This window comes from Branchiostoma belcheri, unplaced genomic scaffold (assembly GCF_001625305.1).
Source record: "Branchiostoma belcheri isolate BF01 breed outbred unplaced genomic scaffold, Haploidv18h27 scaffold4, whole genome shotgun sequence".
In the NCBI taxonomy this organism is placed as follows: domain Eukaryota; kingdom Metazoa; phylum Chordata; class Leptocardii; order Amphioxiformes; family Branchiostomatidae; genus Branchiostoma; species Branchiostoma belcheri.
The window spans coordinates 4187777-4199451 of record NW_017804020.1 but is presented as its reverse complement, the minus strand read 5'-3'; the positions used below and the strand labels follow the sequence as shown (position 1 = coordinate 4199451).

The 11675-nt window shown below is 44.6% G+C and overlaps 1 protein-coding gene across 1 annotated transcript; it reads left to right on the top strand.

The window, feature by feature from the left end:
• Positions 1–345: 345 nt before the first annotated feature.
• Positions 346–6002, top strand: LOC109476931. The gene is made up of 5 exons (XM_019777947.1): positions 346–1888; positions 2467–2584; positions 3075–3318; positions 3740–3902; positions 4372–6002. The coding sequence occupies exons 1-5, from the start codon at positions 346–348 to the stop codon at positions 5802–5804; spliced, it is 3501 nt and encodes a 1166-aa protein (XP_019633506.1). The 3' UTR covers positions 5805–6002.
• The last annotated feature ends 5673 nt before the right edge of the window (positions 6003–11675 follow it).

Genomic DNA, 11675 nt, shown 5'->3' with positions numbered 1-11675 from the left:
CGGTGATACCATGTAATTAACACGACGTCATATTGAACAGTCTCGGTAACACCGGGTGCTGAAAAACAGATTATGTGTCCTTCTTATTTGCGACTCGGGTTGGACGAGAAAACAGAAGCCCCAAAACATGAAGACAAAACTGCTGGAGTAACAAGTGACGGAAGAAAAAGCAGATTACCTAGTCTCCAGGTACACTGACAGTAAGCGCGCTTGCAGATGTTGAATTTTTTTTTAATGTGTTGGCAACGTATCTTATTTCCTTCATGTTTGATTTGCCGTCATTTTTCCACATTAATTTCTAGCGCTAACCTGTACTACATTTCTTCATCTGCAGTAGTATCCAGCATGTGGTCTAAGACGCTGGGTTCCCCTGCTGTTGCCCTCGTCATCCTGCTTCTGGTGACCGGCGGTTCTCCCAATGAGCCCCCGGGGACCACCCCTACAACAGGCCCGGCAGAAATACTGACAACGTCCGCTGGAACAGTTACTGGCGCTGAGCAATCTATCGACGAATCGGGTGTACCGCTGGATGGCGGTCTAAACTCCGGGGACCATGACGCTTCTGCTCCCGAAGAAGCCGGGCACCCCTCCCCGGTGCCTACCGACACGAACACCTGGGTGGTTTCGACAACGACTCAGAACACCATAGCGGAAGAATCCGTGGATCAGACGGTATCGGACGACAAGCTTAACACTTCCTTTCCTCTCGACCCGCCAGAGAACTCGTCTTTGTCAAATCACCAAGAAGACGGTGAGAAAGAAACAGCTGAAGACAGCTATGATATTGACGGTTTTCTCCCGGTATGGGGACCACTCCAAACGCTCTCACCAGAGTTTGAAGTTCAAGAGGAGACCGGGACAGATAAGCCCCAAGCAGCAACAGACATTATGAGCGTGCCAACAGAAGAGAACAAAGCTGGAGAGGAAACATTTGGGGGCGGCTTTGGATGGGGTCCTCTCCTCCCACCACCAGAAGACACAAATGAAGCCACGATAGAAGTTCAAACTCCAAGCGTCCCTGAAGATGGTGATAAAACCGGAGAGGAGACGTTTGGAGGTGGCTTTGGATGGGGTCCTCTTCTGCCACCACAAGAACCAACTGAAGCCCCGGCAGAAGCTCAGACTCCGAGTGTCTCAAAAGATGGAGACAAGACTGAAGAACAGCTTACCGGGGAGGAGACGTTTGGTGGCGGGTTTGGATGGGGTCCTCTTCTCCCTCCAGAAGAACCAAAGGAAGACAAGACAGAGGCTTCGACTCCGAGCGTCCTCAACGAAGGTGACAAGACCGGAGAGGAGACGTTTGGAGGCGGCTTTGGATGGGGTCCTCTTCTCCCTCCAGAAGAACCAAAGGAAGACAAGACAGAGGCTTCGACTCCGAGCGTCCTCAACGAAGGTGACAAGACCGGAGAGGAGACGTTTGGAGGCGGGTTTGGATGGGGTCCTCTTCTCCCTCCAGAAGAACCAAAGGAAGACAAGACAGAGGCTTCGACTCCGAGCGTCCCCAACGAAAGTGACAAGACCGGAGAAGAAACGTTTGGCGGCGGCTTTGGATGGGGTCCTCTTCTCCCACCACAAGAACCAAATGAAGCCCCGGCAGAAGCTCCGACTCCGAGCGTCCCCAGCGAAGGTGACAAAGCCGAAGACGAAGCGTTTGGCGGCGGTTTTGCAATTGGATGGGGTCCTCTTCTGCCACCACGAGAACCAACTGAAGCCCCGATAGAAACTCCGACGACAAGAATTTCCGAGCAGGAGAGCGGAGAACAGTTCGGCGTGTTGCGCCCACCTCCACCTGCATCCATGGGCGGCGGGCCGATCGGATGGGGTCCGCTCCTCCCTCCGAGACCTACCGAACCTCCTCTCTTCAGGGACGTCCTGAACCAAGAATACGGTACGGATTATCTGTTCTATCATAATAAAATCAGTGGTTGATTTGATGTATGGATTATAACGACTGGTATTCGCTGTTTCCTGTTTTTAATCCATGTGATCGTTAAGGTTTAGAAATTCAGTACATTTTTACATGATAAAGAAATTATTCCATAACCCTTTGCTGCATGTTATAATAGAATTTTAAGTCGAGGTACTAGTGATCCTCTAGGTTTTCGGCTCTTATTTGTAATGTGTAATGTATAAAGCGTAAGTCCTGATGATGTATTTGAAGGACGCGTTTGTGACTTTGCGTAAAAAAGCCGCAATTTAGCACTGGTGCTGCAAAGGTTTTTATTTTTTCAATAAACCATTCTCTCTCTCTTCACTCTTAAATTCGGCTTAGTTTTGGATAACGAGTACGTACCAATCAACTCAGTGTACATTTGGGGAGTTGGTTTCCCGTAAATATTCCCTGCCCAATAACCATGTTGATGGAAATAAATCTTCAAACTATCGTTGTATCTAATTAAATTATAACACGTTGGCTTACACCATGTAAAAGCTACACACACCATCCGTAACTTTCCTATTACCCAGGACGGAAGTACCCTGCGGTGGCCCCGTGTATAGAGAAGGCCATGTGCACCTCGATGCTTGATCGAGGTGGGCAGATAGACATGTTACAAACGAGATGCCACTGTGACATCCAATGCCGGTAAGTCGTTTATCTTTTTCTTGAGTGCGATTTTAAAACAAGTAACGTATTCTAAGACGAAACTTGCTTCCTTAACAACGTGTATTGATTTTAGTCATTGTTGCATAGGGACGATTGTGATGTGTGTTGATGAGGATATCAAATTTACCAAATGCTATATTATTTGAGGGATCGTGTGGCGTAACGGTGGAGTGTTCAGCTCAGACCCAAGGGGTCACTTGACTCAGGTGTAAATGAGTACCTAGCTTTAGTTAGGGACGTCCCTTGGATAGGACGTTGAATGGAGGTCCCATGTTTGGGAGCCACGCCCCACGCACGTTAAAAACCCACCGCAATTATCGAAATGAGGAGAGATTCTTCTCAGTGTGAGCGGTTCAAGCCTTACAGTCTGATCTCAGGTTTGACATCTTTGAAAAGGTGATAGTCACCTGTTATATCAATCCTTCCACAAATGTAGTAGATTTTCATAAAGAAATTTCAACACTTCCAGAGACTTCCGGGACTGCTGTGTAGACATAGACGACGTAGAACCGCTCAACACGACCGGCAGCCCCGGCCCAGCAGCCATCATCCACCCGGACTCGTGCCGGTGGCGCTGCGGTAGGACTGCCCTCTTTAGTACGGTGTCGTGCGGCTGTGACGCCGGCTGTAAAACAAACAACACCTGCTGTGTCGACTACGTGGACGTCTGTGTCACAGGCAGCGCTAGGAACAGCCGTCAGGACGTCCATGAGGTGTGTACTACACACTAGAAGCCAATTAGTTGCACAACGGTTGTTTGCACACTCCTATCAATTGCACCAAGTCCCAAAGTCCCAAACCGTTCTCCATTCACTCCATTGTTAGTGAGATCGGCTTTCTTCACCGTGCACTAAGCCAATTGCTGGCTAAATGCACCAAAATTCGTCCGACATCGTCGACAAATGAACTGTAAACATGTATTAATCATCTGAAATAAAAATGTTCATAAATGCTGAGATAGCTTTCTGTATATCATGTACAGACTTAATGTTTGGAGACCAGTTATAGTTAATGTGAATTTTGCGTCATGTCTAAAATATGATTCACATTTAATATCTGCAAATGTAGGTACGATTTTTCTATTCATGAATCTCATTACATTATCCACGCTGACAATGTACGGTAAACCTACAGCCCCTGCAGTGTGGCCATGCCCCCAATGCCACTGACCACTACTGGATGGTCGCCAGCTGTCCAGAACGATACCCTGCCAGCAGAGTCCGAACGCTGTGTGAGGCACCGGGCGACTCTACCGATGACCTCCTTCTACAAGTACCAGTTGTGGAGAACGTAACAGGTCGGTCGTTTATTACGAAAGTTCATCTGTGTTGGTAGTAATCATAGTAAAAAGTTGAACTTTATTCCAACACAAGGTTTCACAGAGATCAAATTTTCAACGGCCACTGTCGCATTCATCGTTGAAAATTTGATCTCTGTGAAACCTTGTGTTGAAATAAAGTTAAAGTTAAACTTTTTACTATATTTTCGTTTGCTGAATGAATGTGATTTTTGTATGCATCAACTACATACGATGACCTGATTATCTGTGTACTGTTCATCATATTTCGTTTGTAAATGATAACATTGATCTCATTAGAAAGCTCAAGTGTACTTTGGTAACAATGATTGCAATGTTTGCAAGCTATAATAAGCTAGCAATGCAAAAAAGTGCTGTCGATCGTTTCAATTGTATATACCTTTCAGACTTAATGCTGCACTAGCCATTTATTAATTGTTAACTAAAATAGAAACGTCATCCATTCCAGGTGTGCCGTACAGAAACATGTTCTGTGGGATCTGCAACGAGGCTCAAGAAATGGTGACCTGGGAGACCCACGTCCTCTGCACGCCGGGTCTGGATGAGGCCAGGGTCCGCACCAACCTGTCGGGCGTCCTCGGCGAAGGTCTGTGTACCCGGCAGGCCTTCAGGCCCAGCAGCACCCTCCCGGCAAGGCGCTGCTTCCCGCCGGTACAACCCAAACCTTCCCTGCGCTCATCCAGCATGTGCAATGCGACAGAATGCCGGCGTCTCACTGCTATGGTGTATCAGAAACAAACAGGCCAACCTTTTCGCAATGGGTACTGTTTAGGGTGTGTCTATGACATAGATACAGTGGCGTCAGCTGATACTGCGCTTAGTTGTAAGTCACTGGATGAAATCGCTAACCACCAGAGGTTATTGCACCTTGCACCTCAATCTTCGGAAATGTCAGCCATAAGATTGGATGCAAAGGCAGTTGGAGTAGCCGTTGGAGATTGCGAGAACGACTCTCTCTATGACCCATACGAAAATACATGTCGGGATCTCGGTATTACCTTAAACTTTCAAACGGCATCAAAGGCACTTGCTGATCTGTCACAAAAATACCTTTACATTGTCTTAAACATACTCTCCTTGCTTTCTCTGCTGATGTTCGTCTGCTTTTTGGTCAGGGAAAGAAAACGCCTAAAGCCGTCCGTGGTGGCGAAGATCAGTCTGTTAGCGGCGCTTGTCCTGGCCCAGGGTAGTCAGATCTTTGGCGATGTTTCCTCCTCCCCTGTGATGTGTAAGGTTTCAGCCGTAGGGAAGCTCCTGTTTTCTCTGGTGGCTTTAATTACTGTGACGGTGATCATGCGTTATCTCATGCCTGCCTCAGACACTGCGATCTTGTCTAAGTGTAAGGTCGCTGCCCATTTAGCCGGCCCCTGGGCTCTCGCTATTCTAGTGGTGACGGCCCTTCTTGTGGTTGATCTTTTGGATGATTTGGTTAACTTCGTTATCGAGTATGACCAGGGTAGCTGCTGGTTTGACAACTCTGTCCAGGCCGCCATCCTGCTAGGCGTACCGGCTGCAGTGTTCACACTGATTAGCTGTTGTTGTTTGGCGGTTGGTTTTGTGGCGCACCGTCGCACTCACACGTCCGTGGTGCAGTTCGCCTGCTTTGCTGAGGGGGCGCTGCTGATCGTGTTGACAACAGGGGTGTGTGCCGTGGGGGTCCTGGCTGTCACCCAAGCTTCAGCCGCTCTCGATACTGCCTTCAAGTTCAGCCTGGCCAGCCTGCCGGGCGTTCTGGCCTTGGTTTTCATTCTCAGCAGCAAGAGGAATGCGAGTAACACATGCCGCAAAGAAGCAGCAGTTTCAGGCCCTGATTCAAACCAGGAGCCCGATCGAGAGGTTGCTGAGACAGACGTGACAGAGGATAACGAACAACCTTTGTAGGTCTTATTGCAAAATCCAATAATCAACCTCTCAATTAATCAATTTATGGGGTGAATTATTGGGTAATACAATGTCCGGAATGAAAAACAGCAGTAATTTATATTGCACGAATGGCGTAATTTCATTTTTTTTATTGACATATGCGAAATGCGGAACTACCAGGACCGTACGATAACTTGGCATCTGGACAATTGATATGATCATTATTATTCTTTTTTCACTTATATGAAAATTATATGTGAAAGTATGTAGTATAATAGCGTAGAATATCATTGTCATAGTAGACAGGATTACCACTCGTGTCAGAAATGGGAAGGAACATCTACCCTGCCTAGTGTTAGAATCACGGGCAAATCCATGCAAACGCATGGAAACGTATGGTATTCATGCACGTATTGTTATAATAAAGTGTAGTAGCATGTAATGAATGCGATACAACGCATACGATGTAAGATCAGCACCATTTTAGTGTTTGAAAATGGCAACAATTCTGCTTTGTCTCCCTGATTGAATGGTTGCGTCTGCACGGCTATATTGTATTATGGATGGCTATCATTGCTTTGCTGTAGATGTTGAGTTTTGTTAGACAATGGTATGAGTAATATTTAATAATTTCATAGTCGTTGCAAGTTATATTCTGGGGCAACAAAAAGCAAATGTAGAAGTAAGAAGTTCACACTGGTGAAATAGCTTTTATATGTATCTTTTTTTAAACAAAAATTTTGGATATTTCATACCAGGTAGATTATGTGTCATGATATGATGTTGATAAATTATCATGGTTGTTGGAAGATATTGAGTTTCTTGTATATGAAATTAGGACACAGCAAGTAATTTTTATGGATGACATCAGCACGAAAATTAATTGTCGCCGGATTTTGAAAAAAAAAGAGACAGTGGTCAACATGCCGAAAATGAACAAAGACGCCTGCTGCCATGCAGGGAACGTGGATGGTAGATAAATATGAAGAGAGGAGACAAGACAAGGCTCTGAGTTGTTGCCCAATTAGATTTGGAGTATGCGGAGGATGTCATCTATAAAATTTACTTGCTATGGCCTTACGCTGTGTCGTGTCCCATACGCCTGTCTAATTGTTTCAGTCTTACAGCCTTCTCTGTCAAGAGAGGTGACATGTGACCACGTGTGACATACTAGTATTTCCTTCCGGATCTTTAGGTACATAACACGCGTGTGTACTCAAACTATATTCCAGGCAATCACACACTTGTTCCAGGAATAAAATTATTTATCGAAGAAATTCACGTAGTCCCATACAATGACCTTTGATGCGTCCGAAATATCAGTTTATTTGTTTTTAATCAATAGTTTTATAACATATGCCGATCTACAAAGGAAAGCCTTAAAACAAATGGGTTGCAAGCAGTGATTTAAGGCAAAAGATGATTGCAAAGAAAAACAAGGCAATAGCATACATCACTTGGAGCAAAACACTACTTAACCCATAGAATAACTGACGTCTGTTATCTTACAACTAGCTTCATTTCGATTACCACATCAATCCATATCAATAATCATTTTTGTTAACACACAAAGGCTGTATTTATATACCATGGAAGCACTGAATGAAATTGAAAATCGTAAACGTTACTGTACCGTTTCTAATTGAAGCGTCTATAAACATTTTAGCGTAACAGAAGGTGATGTGAATCTAAGCATGCAAAATCCTGTCTCACAAAAAGGGGTTAAGTGAGTCTAACCTCAATACACTTCGGTCCATTAGCACATTAGTGTAAATATGGCCATTCTGGGTCAACAGGTGTGAGACCTAGAGCTCCAGGGGATTACTATAAAACTGTTGCTATAAACTAAAAGCTGATGCCTTGACACGGATAGTATAAAATCCATACTGGTGCGTGGACATAGACATATTAAAACGATTGTTTACGCGTTATTGCGGAATTAAACGCATTTTTCTTTATTCTGTTTTCTTTAACCAGGGTGGCCCCCTCAGCGGCTAAGCAATGCTTTGCAGTGAGGACACATAGTACATAGAAACTGCACACAGATGATACAAACAATGTGGCAAAACATACAGAAGTACCAACATAAGACAGAGTTCCAAGTTGTTATCGGAGTGACTTGGTTGTTGAGTAATCCTGCTACACAGGGGCCATATTGAGGGGCATGAGATGTCTGCCACGAGTACATACCAGCAGCGATCAAACCTCCTCATGATTCTCACTCAGAACAAAGAGATCCTTCTTGAAAATAAGTATCAACCGATGACTCATGTCATAACCATTATTATCAATAATGTTCTTTGAAGTTCGTTTTGAGACGCAATAATCCAGGAATGTAACAGTGAAGCAAAGGCACTTTTCTGATGACTAAGCTAGGTTCGTGGATTATGAATGTGGATCAGGTCCGCGTACCTAACATATTAATCAGCGTTATCACGGATGATATTTCAATTTCCACTTAACTATGACGACTGTTTCTGTTTATATCTGCTTCTGTTTCAATTCAGAGATAAAACGCTTCTGAGTATATGCTTTATATTGTTTTAAATTTAATTAAAAAGACTGAGGTTAAAGGCATTCAATGCGATTTCAGAGCTGCAAAACTTTTGAATATTCTGAATAGGACAATATTTATGATATTGACACATACTGCTTCACATTAGCACATTTCAATTAGTAATTCCTACTTTGAATATTCAAAACTGCAGAAACAAGCCCCAAGATGAGTCCTTTATTTTACGGGTGGTACCCTAAAAATCAGCCAAGGGCCCTTCCAGTAACAGTTTTTCGTCAGAATTTTGTGTATTTTTGCTCCTTGAGGGTCAATATACATTATTGGGATGATGTGGTTTCAACTCACTATGTAGATAAGCGACTAGAATAATCTAAAAATCGGGTTTCCAAGCCCTAAAATCTGCATTGGATGCCTTTAACGGTGATCACATTTTGGAAACCGCTGAACATTTCAAATGTCAGTTTCCCTAAGCTCTGGACTTTTCAAACGGTTTCCTCACCTGACCCCGCGTTTCCCAGAAAACATGTCTCCGTCGTCGTACATCACGTCTGTAATCCTCCCCCACTGCAGCACTTGGCCCAGCGGTGACAGCGCCATCCATCATCCCACGGTAGGTACTGCAGTCACTCATGTCAAACTGCCAGCTGTGGTCATGACAACTAATGGTGATTCTTTAGATATGCTTTTAGATCCTGCGCGACGTATTGAAGTGGGGGAAGCCTTGACGTGGTGATCGAATAGAAACAGATGATGTCCTTATTAAGAACGAAAAAGGCGTGAGGCCAAAAAGTGACGGAGAATGTTCGCTGAAGAAAACGGATTAAAGAACACAGTTCAGTTGGAATGAGAAGCATTTCTACACGTACCATACAATTTGTATAATTTGTGCTGAGTTACCTGAAATGCAATACAGGGCGATATGCTGTTGTCAATTAATCTCCAAGCAGATTCGGTGGGGAACGGGGGACTTTATGTTGGCCGCCTGTAACCATTGGCCGCCTGTATCAGTCCCACTAGTTGTCAATGACCAAATGATAAAGATGCCCGAAAACCTGATGACTGGGTTAGAATATTTCGGATTAAAGCAAGACAAGTTGCTATCAAAGAAATGAGCTAGCGTTTTTCTTACACTATCAGATGCATGGTAGCTCATTCTTGACACTGAAGCGAAGGTTATTAATGTACAGACTAATTTCTGCATTGAGCATTTATTTGTCTTACAGTCTATCAGATGGGCAGTAACTTCATTCTGGACACCGAAGCGAAGGTTGTTACACAGACTAATTTTTCATTGAGTGTTTGTCCCCCGCGGTTGGCACCGAATTCGTCCCGGTGGCAGCCGTGAGATTACCGGGTGTCTCCTGAGGACCATCAGGCCGCACCTGTATCGCCCCGCCGTGCACACTAACTTCGATTTCCGCTTCCCCGGCCGCTGAACCGCCCTTATGATTGATCAGAGTTTTTCCGATCCAGTTGAGACACGCCATAAACGCCCACAAAAAAGTAACACTTGGAGCCAACCAAATTATAAGAGCGAAATTGAATAATGTCCTCAACATCACACGGCGAAAATGGGTGAGGGACGTCTGTTGGGGATTTCTGTAACTCTGAGGTATTCTGGGGATGAGATGTAAGCTTTGCAAAGCAATCTCAGGTCGCTGTCACAAAAGTTGAAACAAAAGTCAAACCAATCGTTGTTTATCATTGGTCGTAACGTCGTAATATAATTTCAGAGATAAGGCAGAGTCTAGGCTAAAATAAATAGATATTTTGAACAGCTAAAAAGTAATGCAAAAGAAAAGAAAACTTCATTTCTCTCATTCATTTCTCTGAACAAGACTAGTCCAACAAACAACAATTTCGCTTTGGGAACTAAGTACGGCCAGACCAAACTGTGAGAGGGATGGATTTTTCATGAATTAAGCATTATATTATATATGTGGTGATGTTATAATCACTACATTGGATTTGTTTTAGTAATCGGTCGAGCTTAACAGGTTCCGCCTAAACGAAATGGTTCAGTTTCTATGAGTTGTGACCATGGATATTGGATATTGCCATAGCATAATTATTTGGAAATGTTTACGCGTTGAATACACTTCAACACTTCAATAAAAAGTTGTAACAGGCTATAGCGAAGCCCTTTCTCATGGTTCATTACTCGAACTAATACTCTGAGGGGAGGGGGGCACACGTAGTAATGAATATTATGATAATTATCCACAAAGCCCTTACATGACACTCTGTAGAAGGTGTGTCTCAGCCACCATGACAGAATCGGTTACGTTATTAGAGCAAACCAAGCTTAGTATTCCAGGCCAAGTGACCCTGGGGTCAGTCCGTGACTAACTTTATTTGATGCCCTGTATATCAAAACGCCCGTCCCGTTTATAAGAGATGCGGCGCGCGGGGGATTATGTCGTAGAGGATGCAATCTCCTGGCGAATCCGGCGGATCCTCCGCGTGTCAGTAGGCGCGACATCAGCTGCACGTGACCCGTCCGTCCTGTGACACGGCACCTCTCCTCCTGACGACGCCGGGCTGACACCGCTCCCGTGCCGTCACCGAGAGTCTCCCCACCGTAACCCCGCCGAGAAAGTTCCGCCTGCCGCTTGACTCCGGGGATATGTACGACCGCGGAGTGAATCCTCCGGGTGCAGGAGCTTATATCCTTCTGCTCAAAAGCCTCCCTCGGCCTTCTGCGGATGCAGAGCGGATCCTCTGAAGCTGCAGCGTGGCAGAGTGAGGATGATCCTTTCCTTCACGCACAGATACAGCTCATCACTGGCATTGTCGGCAACTGAGTCAGATCGATTGATGGATGTCCGTTAGAGTAGGATAACAAAGCGTACAGTGCGCCAGATTCCTTGAAGGTATCCGTGGATAGTTTCATCAAAGGTTGAAGGTAGTTGAGGTTTTGGAACCATGGCCTGGAATTGCCGCCAAATCTGGGCTCATGTCTACTTGGATTTACCGCTGCTCGTCCAATTGTTCTTCTTTGTGCGTCCGCTACACGGGACACCGATTTCACCCGGCACCAGCGAGACAAGGTAGGATAGACTTACTGGTGTCCTGCATCCTTCCTTTCAAGTCTCTATAGTCTTCTACTTTGTTTGACCAAAATAGTTGATTTTTATACAAAAGGTATAGCCTTACAAACACATTTTATATAAATCAAAAGAGCTAGAGAGACCAATGACAAATAGTAATTGCTTCTCATTTTTCTTTGGTCTGGATTCAAATAATGTTCATAGCTAAGAATATTTGCCTTACTTATGCCAATGATGCGTAGTCGTCTTCTCAGAAAAGAACTCAAAAGCAATGTTGAAACTACATGTAAATGTCATAGGATCTTCAACACACCTGCCAAGAAA

Excerpts from the sequence above, each read along its gene's own strand:
- LOC109476931 (XM_019777947.1), top strand. The coding sequence starts at position 346 with ATGTGGTCTAAGACGCTGGGTTCCCCTGCTGTTGCCCTCGTCATCCTG. Across the intron at positions 1,889-2,466 it reads CGTCCTGAACCAAGAATACG|GACGGAAGTACCCTGCGGTG; the intron begins GTACGGATTATC and ends CCTATTACCCAG. Across the intron at positions 3,319-3,739 it reads GCCGTCAGGACGTCCATGAG|CCCCTGCAGTGTGGCCATGC; the intron begins GTGTGTACTACA and ends GTAAACCTACAG.